The 26,199-nt window shown below is 36.6% G+C and overlaps 1 protein-coding gene across 21 annotated transcripts in view; it reads right to left on the bottom strand.

Moving 5' to 3' along the window:
• Positions 1-4,243: 4,243 nt before the first annotated feature.
• The window catches only part of PICALM (phosphatidylinositol binding clathrin assembly protein), a 102,434-nt gene continuing 80,478 nt past the window's right edge, over positions 4,244-26,199 (bottom strand). For 7 of the 21 annotated variants that reach the window (XM_008071106.2, XM_008071115.2, XM_008071122.2 and 4 more), the window contains 5 exons: positions 23,387-23,410; positions 22,015-22,074; positions 19,911-20,015; positions 6,813-6,915; positions 4,244-5,616 (listed from right to left, as the gene is read on the bottom strand). In XM_008071106.2, the coding sequence (XP_008069297.1) occupies positions 6,823-6,915; positions 19,911-20,015; positions 22,015-22,074; positions 23,387-23,410 (282 nt within the window). In that variant the 3' untranslated portion in view covers positions 4,244-5,616; positions 6,813-6,822. The remainder of the gene's footprint in view (positions 5,617-6,812; positions 6,916-19,910; positions 20,016-22,014; positions 22,075-23,386; positions 23,411-26,199) is intronic. The other 14 variants (XM_008071129.2, XM_008071139.2, XM_008071147.2 and 11 more) reach the window with 3 other exon arrangements.

Raw genomic sequence — 26,199 nt, 5'->3', positions numbered from 1 at the left:
TTTTATGCTATTTATGTAAAAATGTTAATGTGGGATACAGCTGGACCTAAAATCTGGTGAGAAGGTACTTTTCAGCATGTCTTGTAATGCTTACTCAGCACTAGCAGTTTGGATTTGCTTTTCATTTTTTAAAGCTCTTTTTGTATGTTTTCATTGAGATAACTTCAATTCTAAAAGTAGTTTTTTAAAGGTTTCTCACATCACAATTTATATGACATAGTAGAGTCTTGAAGTCATAAATCAGAAAAAGTTTCATGAAATTAACAATTATTTAGTAAAAGTGGAATGACTAGCAGTATTTTACCTTCAAATCCGCACCCCCCCTTCTAAAATAATGCATTCATTAGGCTGTTTTAGCTGAGTACAGGTCACCCACATTGAAGTTTTTTTTTTTTTTTTTTTAGTCTTTAGTCTTTTTAAAAATAGCCATGTGACAAAGCTCTGGCCAATGGAATGTCAGAAGTTGGTCATGATTTCCAGTCCTCGTCTCCGTCTCCTCCATCCATACTGCTGCTGGGAACGTGCTTATGCCACTCAGTCACACTGGACTGTGTACCCCGAGGCCCGTGGAACACTAAGACGTTTAACAATCGTGTGGGGCAAAGCTGCCATGCCAGCTCAGATTTCCATGTGTGAGAGAAAACAAAGTCTATCCTTGTTTGAGGCACTCTTAGTGTACATTTTCTGTTATACACAACCAAAACCAATCCTTGTACAGAGACAAAAATGAATATCCACCTTATGAGAAGTCAATGTTTCTCAACAGTAAAATATAGTCTCTAGGATATTAAAGAAGAGATAAGTAGTCTCTGTCAGAAGGGAAAAAAAGGTTCTAACTACATTAAAACACATTCTGCTTCACAAAGTGTATGTGGGCATCTAAAAATGCTGCCATAAATGTACTTATGTGTGGGGCTGGCTGTTTTCAGAAAAGTGCTGTATCACATCAAACTACAGTATTACTGAAGTTGCCCCAGTACTAAGAACTCCTGCTTGTGCGAGGACATGTGGAGTCAGGGCTTCAGAGTTCTGCTTTGGAAATAGATCACAAGATCGCCAGCAGCACTGGCTTTTTGTCAACTGTGCAAAGACTGCACAACTCCAAAGACTGATACTTTCCAAGACCCTTTAATAATACTAACAATAGCAAGCACTTAAATGTGTTATTACACACACTTTACATATATTGATTCTACTGTAATCCCTATTATCCAGATGAATAGACAGAGGGAAATTTAGTAACTTTCCCAAAGTTCCCCAGCTTCTGAGGAGCAGAGCCAGGATTTGAATACAGGTGGTTTGCCTCCAGAATCTAGGCTCTTAACCACAAGCCAATCTGCATCCCAGTAAGAATAACAGGAATTACACTTCAAACCATTATCATGTGCCAGGCTGTTCTAAATGCATCTATGTATGAATTCATTAAATACAACAGTCCTATAAAGTTAGGGACTACTATCATGCCCATTTTACAGATGAAAAAAACTGATGCACAGGGAGTATGTCACTTGCCCAACCAAGGTTTAAATCCACAGCATGGCGCAGAGTCCACACCATGACTGCTAGACAATACTGTCTCATCCAGGAGCTGGCTCCCTCGGTGTTGACGTTCTCCAGGGAAGAGCTTCTTTTTTTTGAGTTGGAGTCTCACTCTGTTGCCCAGATTGGAGTGCAGTGGCCGCTCCCGGCCACCGCAGCCTCGACCTGCTGGGCTCCAGAGATCCCTCCGCCTCAGCCTTCGGAGTAGCTGCAATTACAGGCATGCGCTACCACGCCAGGCTTATTTTTTTTGATTTATTGTAGAGATGAGGTCTTGCCAAGTTGCCCAGGCGGGTCTCGAACCCACAGGCTCAGGCAATCCACTCACCTCAGCCTCCCAAAGCATGGGATTACAGGCTGAGCCACCGAGCCCGGCTTCTAAACTGTCCTCTGCATGTGTCCATATTCCAGGCTCTCCATGTGCCTTTCTTCCCTATTCTACCCCTAGAGCCCCAGTCCCAACTACTCAGTATCTCCCTCTGGCCACCTCATCTAGCTACAGCCCCCAGGGCCCATGTTTTGCTCCTGTCAGAGACTATTCTAAGTCTCCTGGATGATTTGCCTGTTTCTTCTTTTGTCTCCCTATAGCCCATTCTCAATACAGCAGAGTGAGGCTTTTAAACAGGTTATTTTTAGAGAATCCTCTATTTGAAATGAGAGCTTATCAGGAAACCAAGTTTCTAAAAAACTCCTACTTGCTTTTCTATCCTAGCTGACTAAAATCAGTTTAACTCTGCCTCAAAATAAGTTACATGTGCCTCAAAACAAACACCATGGAAAGAACTTTACACTTCTGATTGTGGGCAGTTTCATTCAGCGTAAGAACGACATTTGCATATTATATCAACAACAAATGGGACATTTACTAAGTGCTTCTGCTAAATTTAGACTAGAAATACTAGCTAAAGACTGAACCTTTTGGATTGATGATGTTCCAAACAGAATACCCCTTCATAACAACAGGGAGAAATCAGCTTGAGGTTTTCTGCAGGACTGCCTGGAAGATGACCCTGCAGCCTTTCTTTTCAGAGGCGATTCAGAGAATTCCAGAAGGGCCAGTCAGACCCACAGAAGGCAGCGAGGCAGAACAAAATTTTTGCTGGCTGCAGAGGTCACAGACGGAAGCTGTGAAATGTCTTTTTTGGAAGGCAAGAGTAAATTTATCTGGCTGAGCGCTGTGATCTCTCCACACACTGTGTAACCCAGTCACTGTTAGCACACAGGGGCCACATCCTGAACAGATAGATTCTGTTTTTCCCCATGGAATTCTCTAGAATAAGCATTTGCATCAGTACTCTGAGTTCTCAGTTTGGAAACATGTTTGTGAATACTAACAAAAAAGAGAAGATTCTTGAAATTATTTTTAGTTCAAGGAAAAATACCCCATAAAGGTCTGTTTCTCATGTTTTGTTGGCTTGTGGAAAAGCAAAGGATTCCTATTCTAACATAAGGCCTCTTCCTAAATATGGACTACGATGACTTTTTTAAAATGCTGAGTGCTAACAAGGGAGATGTTAAATCAAAAACAAAAAACTAATCTTGAAAATGATTCGGGACAGGTATAGTTGCTCTCTGTTTATAATATTCTCTCTCTCTCTACTGCCAATGCCAGCTTGCTAACTCAGTAGTAAAATGGTGTGAGCGTGTGCAGGTTTATAACCTTCTGCAGCTATGCATTTAACAGTTGATTTACTTCTTTCAGTATGTTTTTATTAGTTACTGTTATTTTCTGTTTGCATTCCTCCTTGTCAGTGATATCTGGGCATCAGAACAGGAGAAGACAAGAAATGTGCTTCAGAGAAAAAGATCCTCTGGGAATAAAGAATGGCCTCTGTATAGAAAGCAGAGGGAAACTCCATCTCAGTTTATAAATATGAATGACTGACTGCAGGTCACAGAATACAATGGATCATGAAACCAAAGACTTGACTCCTCCACAAGTTAGCTTATGGCATGTTTCTGACTCCTAGCCATAAAACAGGTAAGATATGGATAATACCCATTCAACATATCCCAAAAGTTGTTTGAACAGTAAAATGGAAATAACTGCAGCACTTCACACACTTTAAAAAAAAAGAGAAAGAAACATGCCACAGACCTTAAATGTAACAGCTTTTCAAACATCAGTAGAAATAAATCAAAATGTGTGACGTTAAGAAAGGTAACTTACAAAAGTACAATTTCCCAGTTTATATGAAAATGGTTTAATAATAGTGAAACGTAAAAAGCTGGTAAGATCAACAAAGCATATTGGCTAAAGTCTATATATTTTTTCCAACCATAAAAAATATTATGCAGACACTTATCAATGCAAAGCTTTTAATCCCTTATCATGTACTCTGAGTCCTACTCACTATTCAATGGGCAGCATGATACAATCAAATGTTTCTTTGGCAGACATAATCATAAGCACCAATATGTCAAACTCAAAAGCATTTTCTCCCTTAAACTTACCTGAATAAAAGCATCTGATCAAAAACAAAAATGAATAATTTTAACAAGCAATTCAATTTATCAATAAGAGTTTAGAAGGTAACAAAGTGCATAGATAAATCTTTTTGAAAATCCATGAAAAACAAATAGATCTTACATTTTATTAAATCAGTAAATATAATCACCTAGCTATACTTTTATTAGGAAAAAATGATGATATTGATGATAATAAAAAGAAAAACGGGAAAAGAAAATGTACCTCAGACCAGAATACCATAACAAAAGTTTTGTGGAAGCTGCATTTTATTTGAAAATCCACCCATTTTGCTAACGTACATTTTAATATTGTAAACAAAATAGAATCTGCAGAGACAATGCAACAAGTATGCTTAAACTCATGTACAGAACTGCTTTCCTACAATGAACTGTCCTTCTTAAGGCCCCTCTCAACCCAGATGTTAAGATGTATTTACACAAAGCACCGATCAACAGTGCAGTTAAATTCTTCGTTTACTAAACTCTTGGCTAGACATTAACTTTAAAGATACTATTTCCCCTTACTTAAAAGGTACATGATCATAACATGGCACAAGCCAAATGAAAGGTTCAAGGATTTTGTCCCCCTTCCCTCCCCCCGTAACACCTCCTAGAGTTTTACTGAAAAGAAGGAAAGTCTTGAAGTGAAAGCAATTCCTCACATTCATTTTGGAAAGGCCCTAATGTCAAATGGAAAATAATGACATGCCAAGCACAAAGCAGTAAAGATCCTCCCAATGCACTAATGCTGAATTTAAAATGTAGTGCTTTTCCTAGTCAGTGAACTGTTCCCTGGCAAAATCCTAGGCACAGAATTGACTATAAGGATTAATGCATTTATAATGCTTCCCTAAATCCCATAGAGACTGAGAATTCTTAAGAGATTCAGACTTATGGACTTGCCTTATAATATTTAGTGCTCTGTATGTCAGCTGAAAAAAGCATTCTGAATCAGATTCATTCTTGTGGATAAAAATCAAACATACTGTGTACATCCATACTCATTTTCATAAGGAGGTCTGATACAATATTAATGTTATGTAAAACTGATAATCATAAATAAATACAAATACTTAAGGAATGTCTACTGCAAACTGAATATAAATTTTTTTTAAAAGAAAAGTTAATTTTAGTTACTGTTACTGTATCTGTGAGGACTGGAGAAAAGAAAGATAATGCATAATTAAGAATTATGATTTGATCCCCCAAAAAGTCCTGGCGAATTACAGTAAAGGACACAGCTCTTCTCTCCAGGCAGCTTTTCCAAATACAAATTTCACACTTTCCAAATAAGGGCTTTTTCTTGGTAGGTTACTGATTATGGGTATTAACAGGAGTTGAAGGAACTGAAGGGTTAGTCACCAAAAAGACAGATCTTAGTCTTAAATCATGGCAATTCTTGGCTTTATAAATTGTATTGATACGTTCTCCTATAAACTAGTCCCAATTTCCTTCATGGGCCTTCACTGAGTTACTGTAGCATTCTAATGGAAGAAGAGAGTTTAAGAGACAGCAGTTTGGATTTTGCTGGAAGTAAGAATTTGCTGCTTGAGTACTTGTCTTCTTGGAATAATTCCATTCTCTTCCATCTAGTTACATAAACTGTATCTGAAAAAAAAAAAAGCATGTAAGTTAACTCACTGCATTGTAGGATGTCTTCTCAACAAATGAAAATGCTTTGTGGCCTTTTCCATTCAACTGGCCCAGAAGTGTTCACAATATGCCTATCACAAACCCTGATTACAAAACAAAATCAGTATTATCAGCAAAGCATGCGCCAGGGCTAAATATTTGAAGCATAATTATAGAGACTTACAAATATCTTTCTAATTACTAAAAACCAAGGAATAGCATTTGGGGGGAGAGGAAGAAAAAAGACCAATGACTAGTTTTTCATGACAAGTTCAGAACATCTATGTATAAGCAAAAATATTCCAAGTAAAATCTTATTTGGGAACACAACATTTAAACCATTATTTCTAAATGACATAAAATTAGAGATAATAAAACTAAGTCATTTCTTTACTAAAATAAAATTTAACATCCAAAAGATTTAAAAAATACTTTCCAATAGGATATCACTGTTCACTCAGATACCTCAGTCATACTTTCCTTTCAACTGCCCATCCAGGGATACAGTACTGAAGGTACTGAAGCAGATATGCCAATATACTTGCCAAATCAAAAGAGTACAAATCACACAGATCTAGAAGGCAGATCTAAACCGGGGACTAGAGGACCAAGAAGAACAAATTACACTGTCTTCCAGCAAACAGAGGCAGTGTGGATCATATGCAGAAACCTTCTAATCAAAAGGGCTTAAGTATTCACTTGCCCTTAATTAAAAAGCAAACGGTCTTAAAGTTACCATTTTTAAACGAAAAGGCATTCATAAAAACACTTTAAAGAACTGCTGAAACTGACTTTCCACAACTAATCCTGGCTACCATACTAAAACTAAAGATGCCCCTTGTCAAGCTCTAGTGCAATGTGTCAAATCGTGGTATTCTCTCCAGTTCTCTTAAGACTGACCGAAGCGCCTAGTTTTAAGGGTGCTATCTGATCTCGTCCATCCGCTATAAGCAGGGAGTGAGACTATGTTAAAGATACTTTCCAAAAGTTGTTTTTCCTTATGTCCTATTATGACCTATTTTATTCTTTACCTAAAGAATAGAGGAGGAGGAAGTGGAGGAGAGGGAATCTAGAGTCCTTTAAAGAAACAAAGGAGAAGAGTGCACTATGCTTCATGTTTGGTCATTTTTTCAAGTACTTAAGTCCCCATCACCCCCAACGAGCAGCAATACCTAAAGTGATTTATAAGAAATCCTCCAAAGAGAGCTCTGCAAAAGGGTCCTTTCCTGAGGCTCTGTGAGGACTGTGACTGGAGGGGCTGGATGCTGCAGACAGCTGGGGGAAAGAAGACAGAGAGAGGGAGAGAAAAAAAGATCTCAGAATGACAGATCATGAAAGCAGGAAATGTATGAAAGAAGAAGTGATTTTTTTGTTTTGCCATCTTTAATAAATATAAAGGAAGCCTTAGTAGAAAATGGAATTGTTAGAACGAAAGTCTGTCACATGTCAAGTTAAAAGGTATCCAATGGCTGTGTTTTCAGAAAACAAATTCTTGCTTTTGAAATTCAAAAGAATAAAGTCTTTTACCCAAAAAGGTCAACATAAGCTGACCCATGGTTAAGACTTTTTTTTGCGGGGGGGAGGGATGTGGAAGGGAGGTAGGGAAAGGGGTATATAATTGTGGTTTTTTTTTTTAATTGAGAGAATATGGCTTCCTGTTCAGGCTATCTGTCCAAAGCTGTACAAACTGACCTCAGCCCAGGCCCATCGTATCTAGCTGCAATATTCTTGCCTTTTCTTCCTCATAAGAGATGGAAAATCCTGTCCTCAGCTCATAGAACTTTGTATGGATGTGTCTCCAGTATGTTCATGTGGGCACACTGCAGTTGACACACATTCTGCGGTAGATGAAAGGGACCTAGAGATAACATAGGGTAACTGTCCACCCTACTGCCCTAAATTTGGAGAATAATTAAAATCTTTGCTTTGCTTCCTGTTTGATTCTTAGAATCTGTTCTTATCATCTAATCTGAATATACTGTAAGGCAGGTAAACCACTCAACTCAGTAATGTATCTTTAATATTCTCCTAAAGAAAGACAGTTCCTGAAAGGCCAAGAGGTTGATTTTCATATACCTAATTTCGCCAAGTCAACTTATGAGTATTTCAAAACCAACATGAAACTTTTTATTTTGGAACAAACTTTTAATTCTTTTTCTCCCTCTGAATAAGACTGCAGAACACTCAAGCACAGGGCTATTATAAAATGAGCTGTCCTTTTAGGGATGTTCAAATGAGCAATAATTCAAAGTAGACTAAATGGTAATATTTTTAATTCATACATCAACAATCAAATCCTACAAAAGATTCATACTGTCTTTGCAGGTCCAAAGTAATCTCATTTATATTTCTACTTCTTTATTTTTTTTTAAGAAAAGCACTATAGAGAATGAGTAGCCAATGATCTTCAGCAAATATTACATCACCAGCATATGCAATTTGTTGTTCTGGATGCCAAGATCAATTTACAGGTTTAGAAGTCACCACCAGTTATACTAGTGGTTGAGTAATTTTCCTGATCCATATCTTATTCTAAAAAATAAATGTTCAAAGACAATGGGAAAAGATAATAGAAAGGATAATGGAATCACTCAGACAGCTACAGACAGAAAAATAAGGCAGCATGCCTGGGCTTGAGGTTTCAAATATCAGCTATAAAAGACAAATTAAGGTGTAACTTTATTGGAAGGAGGTTCTCTCCTTCGTCTTCAGCCCAACCATGAATGGTCATTCAGAAGCAGAATGATCTCAAATAAAGTGACCATCATCAGCGAGCTGAAAGGAGTCCAGTATCCATATTTATCTTCAAGATTAACTTGGTTTCTCTCCAAAGCAGATTTTCTCTTTCACTTGAAGTTAAAACAACAACAAACCCTGCTCATTGTAGATAAGCTGCATATGAAATCACAAGTTTCCTATGAGAGTCCCACACTAAAATGTCTTCCCAAATTACATGCTTTCATGAGGGCAGCAGTCTGAAGACCTGACAGTCCCAAAGGAAAATGCCCCTGAAGAATAAAGACAAAAGACACAAATCTATTCTTCTCAGTATGTGAGCCCACTGCTGAAGAAGGCCTCACGGCTTATAAACAATGCTGAAAAGGATCAATCTCTCTTGAGGAAAAAGTGGTTTTAACTAAAACTTCTAGCCTCTTCAATTGGTAAAATACACATAAACATGTGCCTTGTATCTATAAATATGCAGCTAAATTAAAACATGATAAATATCACCAATAATAAAATAAACAATATCTCTGGAATAAGTTTCTTATTGTCGATATCCATACCAGGCAGATGAAAGTACAGCATAAAGTGGCTTGGTAGACCGCACAGCTCTAAGGAGTAGGACACCCAGTGGGGTCCCTGAACATATAGCTCCACCACTTCCTGGCATCTGTACCAAAGCATAGACACCCCATGCACTAGTAAGAAAGAGTCACCCCAGAGGGTAAATAAGGAAAGACAAGGAAAATCAATAGGCTGAAATAGCCCAGTTACTGCTCAAGGAAAGCAGGAAAAACAAGAGCATGAAGGGGCAATTGGATCTTGGGTGAGAAGCAAGATTTAAAAAGTCTGAGAAAGTCATCTCAAACTATAAGAGCTATCCTCTACTTATTCCTGTGAGTAAATTAAAAAATATGACTTAGGGCTGCTAAGGAACATAAAAAACAATATTAACATTCATCACAAAACCACCAAATTTTACAAGTCAGCACAAGACAAATCATAATTGATAATTCTAGTCTAATCTTACCATAGATATGCCATCATCAGAAGTCTTTAACAAGTAAAATTCAAACAAAACCAAAAAATAGCTTTTATTCATTTATTTCAAATAACACATCCCAGAGTTCCCAGAGCTAAAAAATTAGTACAACTATCAGTGCATTCAAATCAAAATGACCTATATCACAACTGAAGATGTCTAAATTTTAAACATCAGTTCAATATAGACATACTTAGTCTTCTTTTCTTGTGTACAGGAAAAGGAAATATTGAGAAGCAAAAGCAGAATATAAATAAAAAATTGAAATCTGCAAGTGACCGATGATGGTAACTCTTAGTGGAAATTCCTCCACCCTTCCTCCACTACTCTAAACAACCTTTTAAGAAAATATGTTGAAATGGGGTGAGGGGAGCCTTTGCTTTTATTGCCAGAGCAAAAACTTTTTTGGTTTTAGAGCATATTTAATATAGCAAAAACAGAGTTCAGAAATAATAAATTAACTTTAATAAAAGACAAACATACCAAGAGTAAATAAATTTTTTAAAAACTCTATTGACAGACTAAGCATAAAACATAAAAATGGTTACAACTTCATTATACTTCTGCTTAACACCAAAGAAAGAAAACTTCAGATTAGAACAAGAAACTAGCAATAGTCTCAGAAAGTGAGACTAGGGTAATTAAAAGTTTATGAAAGAATAAAGGATTGGCTATGTAAGTGAAAACTTCTGGCACCATTTGGCTATACTTAAAATTCTTAGAGAACCAACTACGCCACAGTCTTACATTTGAATTTTTCAGTCACCCAAAAACCTGGATAGCAAATGAACAACATTGTAGAGGCTCAATTTGTCTTCACTGAAGAAGAAAAGTCAATGCTTAAGAGAAAGATAGGTGTACTCCTCCCTTTTCCTGGAATGACAGGGCAAGGTTTTGTAGAAAGATGGAACTGAATCTAATCTTAGCTTTCTTAGGATGTGGGGTTTAGAATACTAGGCCCAACACCTACATCCCCATTTATGGATGTCTTGAGGATGAAATAAACTGCATAAGTACCCAGCATGCTGCCTGACATAAATTAAGTAGCTCAAATACTAGCTCAACCTTCCTTTCCATAACCTATCATCAAATATTCATCTATCCTTACAAGGGGCCCTGCTCAAAATGTCACTGAATCTGTGTTGCTCCTGCTCCTCCATCATGCTCTCAGCACTCTATGTCTTATAACGGCTCTCATTCTATCAACAGTCACATATGTTTCCCTATTACTCTCCCCTTTAGTCTCCTCAGGTGCAGGAAATGTCTCTTGTTCAGCAGCTAGCAGTGAATTACACATTGTAAACATTTAAAAATGTGTTAAATTAAAAAACCTTTTGGGGATAAAGCAGGAGCTACATAAAAAAAGACTCCAAAGTGCAATGTAAGAACAAATTATTAGAGCATCTCTTAATTTTATAAATTCCTATTTTTCCATGTTTTTAATGTTGCTAAGATATTGCTGTAGGAAATGTGAATATGATCTGCACATACACTGAGGGTATGTATATGTATGCTAGCTATGGTTGGAATGTTTGTCCTCTCCAAAATTTATGTTTAAATTTAGTTTGCCCATCTTGTTCACTCGCTTTGCTTTTCTGCCATGTGATATCTGCAGCTATGTTATAAGGCAGTAAGGTGCTCTTGCCAGGCACCAGTCAGCACCTGATATTGGACTTCCCACCCTCCAGAACTGTGAGCCAAGAAATTTTTATTCCTTATAATACTCAGTCTGTGGTATTCTATCACAGCAGCACAAAGGGACTAAGACAATGTTTAAGACATGTTTTCCTAACACTGCTACGTAATCAAAACATTGAGAGATCACAGTGCTACTGACACAGTTCCACAGAGACACGGGCCATAAAACGGAGTCACAGAACAGCTCAGTTGGTTTGGGGTAATTTTTTTCTTTTCTTTCTTTCTTTTTTTTCGATCAGGGTCTCCCTCTGTCACCCAGGCTGGAGTGCAGTGGCAAGATTATGACTTACCACAGCCTGGAGCTCTGGGGTTCAGGTGATCTTTCCCCGAGTAGCTGGGACTACAGGTATATGCCACCATGCCAGGGTGATTTTTATCTTTTTTTTTTTTTTTGCAGAGATGAGGTCTTGCTATGTTGTCCAGGCTGGTCTTGACCTAGGCTCAAGTAATCCACCTGCCTCGGCCTCCCAAAGTGCTGGGTACAGACGTTCTGGTTGGTTTTGCATAACGTTTAGAATGTGGCCAGGCCAGTAGTGGTAAATCTGAATCTAGTTGCATAAGGATATAAATATACAGTGCTGCATTCCATTTATTTTATATTAAGGATAATGCTATTCCTCAGCTGTCTCTGTGAGATATGGCTACAAGAATGGATTTCTCTATTGTATACACAGAGGATCTGATCTTTGGGCTATTCTAGTGCCACTGATAACTACTTCTTGGGTTTATGCTCAACAAAACCTCATCTTAGACATCCGACCATCAGTAACACCACAAAGTTATGCCAATATTAACCCTGTTGCCTTCAAAGCACTAACTATCTTATAGAGGATGCCACACAGTGACCTATAGAGCATTTTCTTTGAAGGTATGTTGTATCTGAATCTCCCAAAAACTGAAGACTACTGCTAGAGTAGCAGTAAAAAAAAGTTAACATAGAAGCAATGCATCTGTTAAAAAAAAAAAGTATCTTAAGTCATCTCATTAGAATCATGGAAACCTAAGTTGACAAAGAGTTAAAGAGAACCAAACTGAAGAGAGGAAAATACATCACCAGATTCCCTCAACTCATGGGTAGAAATACTGCTAACTAACCTGAGCTAAAAATAAACATCTTCCATATATAAGAAATAGTTCCAGGAGTAAGATAAGTTTTTTTTGCTTGTTTGCTTTTTAAGGTTCCACTTGATGGAGGGGAATCATGAAAACTGGCTCAGCTTATCTGAAGTGTTTGTTGCCAATTCACTTAGATTTCAATTTGTGATCTCTCAAAAAATAAAGAAAATGAAAAGCTAAGATTTATGTTAACTAGTATTATAATAAAAAATTACATGTGTCTACAATGTAGACCTTTCTTGGAAATATGGCATTTTTGTATGGCTAAAAAAAAAAAAAAAATACAAACTTTGTTCTATGTGTGATCTTAAGGCTACATGCTTTTTCCTTTATATACTGGGCTTCCGGTAAATAGTCTAAGGAGAGAGTTCCATAATTTTAAATGATGCTGTCAAATAAACGTGAGTCATAATTAAGGTTTCAAAATAATGAATTATGAATTATTTATAATCAAGAGAATCTGTAGCACGTGGAAAGAAATATACATTGTATTACAATGAATTATAATTGGGGAATAAGGACAATTCAGAAAATAGGAACAATTTCCAAAATAGGACAGCCTTGTTAATTTTTTTTTAAAAAAACAGTGTTCCTTATAATCAATTAAAAATATGATAAACCTCCACATTCCTAAGTCAGTTTCAAATATTTCCATTTGATCCTTACAGTAAACCTATAAAGTACATAAAGTCATATCATAATTTTTCAGATAAGGAAATGAAGGCTATACATAAAGTCATATCATAATTTTTCAGATAAGGAAATGAAGGCTCAAAGTTACATAGACAGTTTACCCTCAAACACGTGGTTAGTAAGGACTCAAATTGAGACTCTCTGATTATGTCACCTAAAAAAGATATGTTATGTTTTAATCCCTAGTACCTAGAAGTCTGCCCTTATTTGGAAATAGGGTATCTGGAGATGTTATCAAGTTAAGATTGAGGTCACCAGAGTGACTGCAATCCACGTGACAACAGAGACTCGGAGAGAATGCCACATGGTGAGTGGAGGTTAACAGACTGCATCTGCAAACCGTAAGTGACTGGGGTTACCAAAAACTGAAGAGCCAAGAAGGATCCTCCTCTAGAGGACTCAGGGAGCATGGCTCTGCCAATACCTCAGCTCAAAATGACAGCCTCCAGAACAGAAAGATAATGCATTTCTGTTGTTTTAAGCCGTCAAGTGTGTGGTACTTTTTTTATGGCAGCTGCAGGAAACCACTACAGACTCTAATGCAGTTTTGATGATTCCAAAGCTGGGAGTTTTCTCTCTCTAAAATCTGCTAGCCCAATTAATTTCAATTCAGTTAGAATTTATGGTTGCATTTAATGTAAACTAAAACGATTGAGTAGAAAAATAATTTTTTTAAAAGGATTTTCCTAGTAAATCTTAGATAGTTACCCTATTCCCATGCTTTTAATATATGCAATACTGTACATCATGAAGATTTTGTAGAACTTCACAGTCAACCAAGATTTTAGGAACATCTTCCTGTTTTATTTATTAAGACAAAATATTAGATTTCCACCTTTTAGAAAGAATGTCCTCAGCAAAAAACCTAAAAAAAGCAAGGTCTTATTCTACAGGTTGTCTTGTTAACAATAAAGGTCAGATGTGGCTCCTAACATTTTTGTTTTGATGGATTCAGGTGTTTTGAGTGATTCATGTGTGTACTGGGAGCAACAGAACCAGTCTTCACCTACATTCCAATTCCCAAAGAAAATTCCCTTATGGTATCCTGTAGCAGGCAAGAATGAATGAGCACAACACACTGCTGACAAAGCAAAAGGCCTTCTTCACAGAAATCCAGCTGGGTAGGTCAGCTGACAGAGAAGCACTGCCAATACCCACAATTAACATGCCAGGAAAGTAAACAAAACAAAACAAAAACTAAGCCTAAAAAGCAAAGAGCCATTAGTTCTTAAAAACAAGAAAGTCACTAAAAAGGCCATTTTTTGTAAGACTTAAATTATTCCAAAATCTAAAGTCAACAGCAACCCCATTTAGAAGTTAAAGAGCACTCACAACAAGCCACTGTTTCTTTTCAGATACTTAACTGATGTCAGACTTACTAAAAATTGGTCCCTGTGAGCAAAAACAGCAGTCATTATCCTCCATAAACAAAATAGGCAATCCCCTATTTTTAAAAAAATAAATATTTTGGTTACAGCTACCAATCAAGAAACCAACAAAACTTTTAATACACTTAATTTTAAGATTAAACGCTATAGTTTTTATATTGTTTTTGGGAAAACAGATGGATTAATATGTGATCAATGCATTTTTCATATGAAGAAATGATAAGACTATAACTAACAGCCCTTCCTATTCCTAAAGAGCTCCGACAATATCTAAACTATCATATACTATATACATGTTAATTAAAAGGCAGAGTTATTTCATATCACTGGGCCTTCATGTTTAGTAACATAATAGCTGTTTAGTAACATAATAGCTGAATATTGCAAATGTAGAATGAGTTTACAAACTATTGGTCAGCAATGGACATCTCATATATATAAAGCACCTGTAAAATTTACATAAAGCAACAGTAAGAAAAGGCATAGGAGTCCCATTCTCCCCAAGCTAATAAAGAGACACTAACCATCTGTAACAAGCAATCAAATAGTGAGTAAGACTCAGGAAACATAGAGGGGGGGAAGAAAAAGGATACAGGGACCTAGAATTTTCCATGAAGCCAAGTATCGAGGAAGGTATGTAAAGCAACATATTTAAAACAGCTACATGAGGCTAGGTGCAGGAGTTCAAGACCAGCCTAGGGAATACAGTGAGACCTTGTCTCTACAAAAATCAGTAAATTAGGTGGTTGTGGTGACACACCCTTGTAGTCCCAGCTACTTGGGGCTGAGGCAGAAGATCACCTGAACCCAGGATGTCGAGACTTCAGTGAGCTATAATCATGCTGCTACATTCTAGCTTGGGTGACAGAGTGAGACTCTCACTCAAAATAAACAAACAATAACAAAAACTACAAAGTGAGGTGTAAAACAGAAACAAAAAAACCTATCTTTTAGCAACTAACAATTCCATGAAAATATCTAAAAAACCCAGCACAAAAAAAAAATGAGCAGGGTTATGTGTACAGGAAAGCATAATTTCAAAGCTACAGTGTTATCTATGAAAGCAATAACGACAATCCTAAAGAACAGAATAAAATCTGAGCTAACAGCCATCTGGAAGGTATTAGCACAAGTATGCACTAATGCAGCACTTAGAGTAATCTAGATATAATGTAAAACACAACACAGTTTGGAACGTCTCACTAAATGGCAACAAGATAAACATATGTGGGCAGGCTGAGGTACTCTAAAAAAATATTAACTTGATTAATAGTAGTCAGGCAAAAGACCAGGAGCTACAAGTTATGCCCTATGTGAGCAATGGCTTCCAAAATAAACACTTTAAGGAGCAAGGAATAACTCGGGGGAATAGCTGTAGACTGAGATCTGATTAAAACATTCCCTTTTGATGGAATTTCATTTTTTACTTTAACTGTCATTTAATTTACACTGTACAAAGAGATGGTCTCTGCCCTAAAGGAATTTTAAATACAACTGGAAAAAGAGAACAAAACAATGAAAAAACAATTAAAAGGAAAAATATTTTGGTTACAGCTAGCCTATGGACACAATCTTAGAGACTGTCTAAAAATCATAAAAGCATGAGAAAAAGCTCATTTACTTCAAAGGTAAACAGTTTAATTTTAAAAGTATTAACAATATTCAATCATGAAGTCAAAGGTGTATTCATTCCTTAGGTGACCCAGTAACTATTAGCCACAAATCAAACCAAATTTGAACACTGCTATAAATGCTTACAATGGTTTTACATAATTCAAATTAGAGGTTAAAGAGGAGCAGAGTAAGTTACTTGATGAAAAAGGTAAGTTTTCCACGTGTTTCATTCATTTGACAAAAAAACGTCCAAAAACAATTACACATCAGGCAGTGTTCTAGGAACCAGGGAAACAAGTAAACATGTCACATAGAAGTTTGCCTATTTGAAGCTTACAATCTAATAAAGAAGTTTTTCACTAGATTGGATGGATGAATGGATGGATGGCTGGATGGATGGATGCCAAGTAATCCTAAAATCTATAAAGAAAAATAATGCAGGATAAGGAAAATAATTCCAAGATCTCATAAGGACTTGAAGGGGATAAGAGATGATTGAAGAATAAATCTACTTAATGGCAGATGAAGGACTTTTGGAAAAGACAGGTAACAGCAGGATACTGGATACTATTGAGAGTTGTAAAGGCAAGGGAACTGAAGAACATGAATATTCTGCTCACTCACTATTACTCTTAAAAATAGAGCCGGGCTCAGTGGCTCAGCCTGTAATCTCGCGCCTTTGGGAGGCTGAGGTGAGTGGACTGCCTGAGCCCGCGGGTTCGAGACCCGCCTGGGCAACGAGCCTTCATCTCTACAATAAATCAAAAAATCAGCCGGGCATGGTAGCGCATGCCTGTAATTCCGGCTACTCGGAAGGCTGAGGAGGAAGCCCAGCAGGTCGAGGCTGCGGTGGCCGGGAGCGGCCACTGCACTCCAGTCTGGGTGACCGAGTGACTCCAACTCAAAAAAAAAAAAAAAAAAAAAGGGAGACTTCACGAAATAGTTTTAAGATGAAAGGAAATCCAAGTGGATGCTTTAGACATTGTTATGTTTAAATTAACCTCCCTAAATGATTGAGTATGGACATAAAATGCTACACACACTACCTACAGAAGATTCTTCCAGTATCTACATAAAGGATTAAATCAGAGAGGCAAAGAACATGAGAGATTATTGCATGGCAAGTGTGGATAAAGAGGCTGCAACCTGGGTGAATGTTGCAGAATGCAAGGAAAAGCGTGGACCTAATAGCAGCAGAGGAACAATCAGTGTAACTCTGTGATCAGATACATGGAAAACAAAAGAATTAAAAGTCACATTAAAAGATTGAAGATTCTGACTTTTACATAATTCATATGATTGTGTAGAGACCAAAGCGTCTTTAAGCCACTTCACTGCCATCTGATTTTCTTTTTCTAATTATGAATTTGCTTTCTTCGTTTGCTATTTCAGTCAGTAATATCCAGAGTTAAGTACTTCAAAATTTATCTCTCAATTACAAACATCTTACCCTAATGCTTGCATTCATTTCTGGCACAAAATAATTAGGAAAAGGCATTTCCATCACTGTTTCCATGCACATGGACATTCAGGCTTTTTTTTTTTTTTTTTTTGGTGTTTCAGTGACAGTTATATGGGTCTTAGTAGACAACAGGATACAAAATCTGCATTAAGAGCAGATGTTGGGGGACAAGCAATTTTTTTAAAGATAGACTTTTCCTAAGACTTTTTAAACTTTTTTAAGAAAAACAAAACTCCTATACAATGTTTCAAGGTTGAAGATATTACCCTAAACCGTACAGGATGTTCTTGACAACTATATTAGTTACATTCTGAATGTGTAAATGTGGTTTACAATCCAGCAAAAAAGCTCAATGAATTTGCTGAGTGGTTCACTGCTAGCAAAAGACGACAGTGCTACTACTGTAACAGCCATCGGAATTCAGTCCACTAGCAGAGAGACAGTATGGTGTGAGTGCGAGACCAGGAATCAGGGACACCTAGGGATTAGGTGCATTTCACCACTTAACTTAGTTGAAGAACCTTCCCAAGCCTCAGTTTTCCTCATCTATAAAATGTGACTGTCACAGTAGACCTGTCTACCTTAAAGATTAATTCTTAAACGTTACATATCTTAACCTAAAAGTACAGATAACAGCATAAAAAACTAAAGGACATGAGGAAGAATTATAATTGTTTAATCTCAAGAAAACATCTACTCAGTAGATAAGGAAATCATTAATATACTTCTTGAAAGATTATGAAATCTAATATGTTTCTTTAGCAAGTTAAACAAGTAATCAGAACTACTGCTGGTAAAAGAAGAGAAAAAAAAAACTGTAAATACCCTAACCCATTTTATAAAAAATGAACAAATAAAAGGTGACTTATAAAAGTAATGACTGCAGCAATTACCCTACAACAATGACCCCAAGCAATCTTTGCTGTAAATAATTAACTGATTAAAGAACTGGAAGAAAGTCATTTTAACATGGACAAAGGGGAAAAAAAGAGGCAGGTGGGCAAATGTATGAACTGCAACCAACTTGGATTATACTTCTTAATCAAGAACTAAATTCACTATCCACCCTCTGTCAACAAAGATATCAATTTGTTAAATGATGGTGTACTCAGGAAAGCTGAAAAATGAAAGGACTGTGTATGCTTCACTAGTCTATGAAATACAGCCCAGAGTTTTGCTTTCCTTGGTTTCAGTTACCCATAGTCAACCATGGTCTGAAAATAGGTGAGTAAAGTATAGTAAAATATTTCAAGAGAGAGAAAGGCAGCGAGAGATCATGTGTGCGCTCACATGAGCACACAGTCACACAGCTTTTTATTATTGGTTATTGTTAATATCTTGTGCCCAATATATAAATTAAACTCTGTCACAGGTACCTAGGTATAGGAAGAAACATAGCATATGTAGGGTTCAGTACTAGCTGCAGTTTCAGGTATCACTGAGGGTCTTGGAACATATCTCCCAAGCATAAGGGGAGACTACTGTACATAGAGACTAAATTCAAATTGGATCAATATAAACTAATTTTGGCAATGTAACACCATATGCTTTATCAAATGTAATATACATGCATTCGAGTGGAGAAGGAATAACAAGTTCATTACCAAATGCTCAAATGTTTTCAAAAAAGCATTAAACACAGACAGTAGCCCATCAGCACTGGAAACCATTTAAGAAAAGGAGGAGTGTTCTAACAATCACTTATAATTAACTTCTAATTATTAAACGTGTGAGTAGAGCCATAAACATAGAAGGATAAGCCATCTTGTCACTTCACATGGGTCTCATCTCACAGTATGCCACCAGAAAACAATAAAGGAATTTCCTATCTCTTCTCCTAACCATAATGAGGAAAAGTTTTTGTTGTTGTTTAAAAAAAAAAAAAGCCCAGATTCCTCTATGCCAACAATAATAAAATGAAATACAAAAAATCAATATTTAGAATGTATTTCAGTAACTGAGGGAGGAAGTCTTAAAACACCTCAAGGAGAAAGTCTCTCATTTAAAGAATTTAGGTCTGTATAATATTTCAAGCTTTTTCACCCCTTTTTTGGTTTATTTTTAATACAATCCTCAGTGGCAGAAAATTATCTAAGAAAAAACAACATTCAGAACTTTGTGGAGACTTGCCAAGAAGAGTTTTACAAACATCTCAAGGGCAACGCCCTTGTAGCATCATTCTAGCCATTAGCCAAGAAACTAAAGCTCTGAGTTAATGGGTTCAAGGATTCACAAAAGAGACCGTGCCAGAATCATGAAGAGAAAGCAGGTTCCTTAACCTCAAAAAAAAACATTCTCTGGATCCACCAACCAAGAATTTTCCATCTTTAATATTTATAATCTATTTGTCCTTTCCCTCCAAATAATCAATATTCCTAAAAGCTCTTATATGAAAAAGACATGATGCCAGGAACATCTATGAAGAAGGGGGAAGATGCCAGTAACTCGTTTCTCAAATTGTATAGAAGCGTTTTTTAAATATCATATCACTTCCAAATTAAGCACATTACAAGTAACATGTAGCGTGTAATACCTGTGCTCCTGATACAGGACCAAAGGGGTTTGGTGGTCTCATGACAGGCTGGCTGTATATTAAGGTTGGCTGTGTCATCACAGGGACACTGCCCATTTGAGGAGGCTAAAAAAAAAAAAAAGAAAAATATCAAGTTAAAAGATGTTGACTCACATCTTCCTTACTGTGACTAGAAGGATAACAGGGATGAAAGGTCCTAGTATTTTTGCTTTGACTCAAAGGGAAACTTCCTTTGAACACAAATAACACTAACAGCTACAAACTAAGAAGAGTTGTTTTTTTTTGGGGGGGGGTGGCAGGACACAGTGGCTCATGCCTGTAATCCCAGCACTTTGGGAGGTTGAGGCAGGAGGATCACATGAACAGTTCCAGACCAGACTGGGTAACATAGCGAGACCTTGTCTCTAGAAAAGAAAAAGAAAAATTAGCTGGGCGTGGTGGTACATACTCCCAACTACTCAGGAGGCTGAGGCAAAAGGATCACCTGAACCTAGAAGGTTGAGGTTGCAGTAAGCCGTGTTCATGCCACTGTACTCCAGCTTGGGCAACAGAGTAAGAAGAGTTCAACTCAACAAAAGAGCATATTTTTTTTGGTATGGAAAGTTTTTAACATGCTCTTTTTTTTGTTTGAGTTGGAGTCTCACTCTGTCGCGAAGACTGGAGTGCAGTGGCCACTCCCGGCCACCGCAGCCTCAATGCTGGGCTCCGGTGATCCTTCTGTCTCAGCCTTCCAAGTAGCTGGAACTACAGGTGTGCGCTACCATGCCCGGCTAATCTAACACGTTCATTTTTAAAAGGTGTTAACAAAACCTAACTTTTTCTATTCAATGAGTTGCAAAATTTAAACTTTATGGTAATGAAACAGATGAAATGATTTGGACCAAAAGAGCTTAAAACTTCCAAGTCTGCCAGGTCTAGACATTAAGAAAACTTAAGACTCTATACCTTAACTGCTAAGACATTTTAAAGTAAATTGCCTTTGAATACCAAGTCAAGTTCTTGTGCAAGTAATCACAAGTGAAGAGAGCTGATTCTCTGAAGAGGTTTACTCTCTTGTAGTCCTATTTTATTTCAGTTATTTTTAGGAAGAATGGAGAAGGAGCTTACGTTATACAGAAAGAGGTTAATTCATTCTTGAGTAACTGAAAACAGAATCCCCATCAAACATATTTCTTTAAAAATGATCACTCCAAGGTATAAAATTAACCTAATAAGTGACAATACCTAGTGTGAAAATAATGCACATACAGGCCACTATATTATTTTGGTTAAAATGCAATACTCTAAAATCTTATCTTCCAACAAGTTCTACTTAACCTTTCAAGGAGACTACTATTTGAATCTAGAGCTTCACTTTAAGTTTATGGCCTGAGTTTTTGTGTGGACTTTTTCATGCAATGACCACCAATAAAAAGCTGTGAGCCCTCTCCATATTTATGGAAGGAGCTACCTCCACATCATATATACAAAGTAGCACAGCAGTCACAGTAGCAGTATCAAGGGACACAGTGCTGCCTTCTACCAGTTCCTTGAATACATACCAGTGGGGTGGAGCTACTGCCGCCATTTCTTATCTAAGTGAGTCCATATACTGAAAAGCCCAAGGGCAATCTAGAATGTGTGTTATGGGCAGCTTAAAAGCTTAAAGACTGATTTATAATATAACAATCAATGACATAGGAAGATTTCTCCAGTCTTACCAGACTAAGTTTATCCCTCAACATTCAAGAAATGTTAATCCCTTCCCTTCCATCCTCTACAATATTAAAGATTTAAGACCCCACTGGTACTATATATAAGGCCACAGCAACAAAGGCGTGGAGTTAACATTAATGTTTAAATGAGTCTGTAATGAAATATAAAATGCCTAGCAAAGTTATGAAAAGAAAAATATGCCAGGAAATACTATGAACATTAATACATAACATCTCTTATATAATGATTACTCTAGAAATACTTATGAAACTAATGCTGTGGTTTTCCTATGTTAGGGGCTAGGGTTGGAGTGTATGAAACAATTCTTTTTTAGGGGAAGCCCATAATAAAAGCATTTTAAAGATGAATCAATCTTTTTTCCAAAAGTTGTACCTAAAAAAATACTTACAATTCCATATCCTATCATGCCTGTTGGTGTAGTAGCAGGATAGGCCATTACAGGGGGTGCCTGACACAGTGAAAGAAAAGTAAACAAAGAAATATAACTCATATGTGTCAACGGAGTTCAAGGAATTAGTTCCATTAATAAGAATTGCTAAGACAGCTGTGATTAAGTGACACGATCATTAATAACTGTGTCAATTAGTGCTCAATGAAAAAAGTTCTTGAAATAGCAGAAAAGCAGATTTATAAGAAGGAAAAAAATAACCACGTAAACTTAGATACAACAGTGATCTAAGATTTCAACATGCTTTTTACAGCCTTAAAAATCCTTAGATTAAAAAAAAATTTAAATATTTCTAAAATTTAAAGTCTATCACTATCATAAAAAAGGACAGTATTATTGAATCTATTTCCTAGGTACTTCACTTCCTTAGCACTCAAAGAAAAACATCTACACATCCCAACTCAACTAATAACTTGATCTTCCAAAAAATTAGTTTCTAAGGACTTCATTCATTCTTTTCAAAGAACCCCTACAGATTTCAAACTATTGAGTATGACTATACAGAGTATGTATGTTAGTGTTCTAATTTATTCCAAAAATTTTTAAGTCAGTTTATGCTTCTTTCATCTTTAAAGGATCCATCTACCACTCAGATATTTAAGTTCCTCCCTTTCTACTTCTTTAATTGGTGATCTGTAAATATACAATATTGAGAACAGAGTCATTTTAAATACAGTTGCTGTCTTAACAACATTCCCTGTGTGTGTTTCTCATAATGAAGACTGAAACTAAATACAGGTGAAAGACCAATAACACTGCTGAAACATAAAATAACTGAAATTATATGGCAGTTTGAACATATGCATGGAGAAGTTAAATGAAGCATAATTTTTAAAAAATAACACTAAAGTGAATAGTTACAAGTTTAGTATTGGTTGAGTGTGTAGGGCTTATTGGTCTCTCCCTACTTGAAAACCAAGATCTGCAAGAGCCGTAGACAAACTGCTAATTACAGCAGAAGCCTGTAAGATTTCATGCAGTTGTTATTTTAAACATTACCACAATCAACATTTCCCTTCATTCAGAAGTCATCAAGTACATAGTGGCAGCACAGATACACACACAGACATCCAGCCATCTGGCAGCAAATGGCGGAATATTAAGCAAGAAAAAAAAATCAGTATTTCCATGCCACCATCAGAATCAATTCTGCAACACACCCATGAAATCAGTAGATGCTAGGAAGAATTCTTGGCACATTGAAAATCTGAATGTGAAAACAAGTAATAGCTGAAAGATTATGAGATTCTGCTATAGCAGTGGTTAATAGCATGCCAATTTATTGCAAAAAGGCTAGTTTTTGGTCACTTACGTATTGTGGAAAATGCATGCCATTCTGTTTTTCCCAGGGAGAACAATTACATAATGCAATAACACTGGATTAGAACAAGTACTTACACAACAGAAAATACACAGAGAGCATTTTAGTTCACATGTACATTCACTAACTATCTAAAATCCTTTGTATTTCCAGTATCTAATGAAAGAACATCTATACTAAAACACTATCAAGGTTGACAAGAGAAATTTAGTCTTTGGTCTCATCCCTTTACATACATAATAGTTTATTGATTACAAATAACACTAAAATATAAAACTCATCAGTAGTGTCAACAATGCAAAATTCAGCACATCCCATAGAGTTGCATCAGATGACTACCACAGAAAAAGTCAAAGTGAATTTTTAAAATTTGCAGTATAACGTATTTTAATAAAATTCCAATGATGTGCTAAAAAAAAAAAATTAAAACCTTGACAGTGTTTAAGGATTAATAAAAAGGTTAGGAATGTAAAGAAATGTCAAAAGCAGCAGTTTATCTTAAGTAGTGAATCACATCATCAGCCCCAAATGTTAGCCATTAAAAGAAAACTATATAAAATGCACACAGATATTTTAACAAGATCTTTAAGAGATAGTACATACTACCAAATATAACATAGCAAGAAAATAGTTATCGTATCAGCTTATATACAAATTCTACATGGTTAAATACCTATTACATTTTAAGTAGTCAATCTTAAGTCAAGTGCTATCTACAAACTTCTAATATTTCATATAAGTTAATACTAACTTAATATAAAATATACATTGTAATTTTAATATCAGCACTTGCATTTGCATAGCTCCTCACACCTCATCAATGTTATAATTCATACCTGAGACCATAAAGTCCACTAATTTAAACTCCTACTATACCCTAGTCAGCAAGGTGTTTTTTCAGTGGGGAAAGGACTGGATTTAGAGTCAAAAGAGACGGATTTCAATACTTCAATCTGCTTTTCAACTGTTTTGCAATTGGGGGGAAAAAATGACATGGCTTTATCTTTAAAACTGGGATGATACATGCTCAAACTCTCTCAAGAGAACATGACTTACAGTCTTAAAATGTGTGTATGTTTAAAAGAAAAACCCTCAACTACTTAAATGCAAAGTTTTATTGTAAATGATGGTAATCACCAACATCTATGAAAAATTACTGCCTTAAAAGGTAGTAGCTAGGCTGGGTGTGGTGACTCACACCTGCAATTCCAACATTTTGAGAGGCTACTTGAGGCCAGGAGTTTGAGATCAGGGCAACATAGACTCTCCATATTAAAAAAAAAGGTAGCCAAATTTCAATATTACTTTCCATTTATGAAGTTTGAAGCTAATAAAACTCACAAAATTTTATTATACTATTTTTAGCTCTGTCCTACTAATTTTAAAATAAGATTAACGTATGGAAAACAGGGCAATGCTCTGAAAGCAGTTAAAATAAGGACAACGGGTGTCTAACAATAATAGAAAGGCTATAATGTATAGCCTGTGCAAATATATTGTTCGAAGAAAGCATGTTGCAAATTTTTCCACATGGCATTTTCTCTGAGGAAGACTTGTTGGACTGGTAAGATAGAAGAAGCAGGCCAAGGATAAGGGAATAATGACAAAGCTATTCTGGCCCCACCACACCTTGTGATAATTAAAAACTTGTTAGCTGGGCTTGGTGGCTCAGCCTGTAATCCCGCACTTTGGGAGGCTGAGGTGAGTGGATTGCCTGAGCCCGTGGGTTCGAGACCCGCCTGGGCAACTTGGCGAGACCTCATCTCTACAATAAATTCCAAAAAAATTAGCCAGGTGTAATAGCGCGTATCTGTAATTTCAGTTTCTTGGAAGGCTGAGGTGGAAGGATCGCCAGAGCCCAGCAGGTTGAGGCTGCGGTGGCTGGGAGCAGCCACTGCACTCTAGTCTGGGTGACAGAGTGAGACTCCAACACACAAAAAAAATTTAACAAAATAAATAAATAAATAAAAAATAAAAACATTACTAGAACTTCTTCAATTATAGATGCTATTTAATTAGCAAATGCAGTTAATCCTTATTATTCATGGATTCTGTATTAGCAAATTCACCGACTTGCTAAAATCTGTGACCCCAAAATAAATAGCCTTGGTGCTTTCCAGTCATTGACACACAAGTGCAGAGTTGCTAAGATGTGCCCATTGTAGCTTACACCCAGATGACTTGGAACAAGGTGACACTCTGCCTTGTTTTGCTCTCACATCAGACCAGAGGATGGAAAAGATAGGGGGCAGTCCAGTAAACTACCAGAAATTCTGGCTCTGGGGCCAGATGGATAGGGCTTAAAATTCCAACTCTGGCACCCATCTATGGGACAGCCTCAGGCAAGTCACTTAACTAGCTGAACCTTATTTTCTCTTTTGCAAAATAAAATTTAAAAAAAAGAATCTACCAGAGTAAAATTTTTGTAAAGGATCTTCTGTTTGAGATACGCATACGTATGTGTGTGTATTTTTTCCCTCCTAGCAATGGTTCAGTGTTCATGGTGACTTTAAGTACTTAAAGGCCATAGATAATGAGACTCAATCACATAAATTACATGACAATATTAACAAAAACCAAGCAAGTATAGTTTCTTTATCAATAGAAAAATCAGAAGAAAATTAAAGATTCTATATTTTAGACAAATGTGTAGTAAATTTAAGACCAGAGTAGTGATTAAGAGTATATTAGCTGGGCTCGGTGGCTCAGCCTATAATCCCGCACCTTGGGAGGCTAAGGTGAGGGGACTGCCTGAGCCCACAGGTTCGAGACCCGCCTGGGCAACTTGGTGAGACCTCATCTCT

The sequence above is a fragment of the Carlito syrichta genome, unplaced genomic scaffold, assembly GCF_000164805.1.
Source record: "Carlito syrichta isolate Samal-C Ts95f unplaced genomic scaffold, Tarsius_syrichta-2.0.1 Scaffold112660, whole genome shotgun sequence".
Lineage (NCBI taxonomy): Eukaryota > Metazoa > Chordata > Mammalia > Primates > Tarsiidae > Carlito > Carlito syrichta.
The sequence above is the reverse complement of the archived record's forward strand: the minus strand, read 5'-3'. Positions and strand labels throughout refer to the sequence as shown.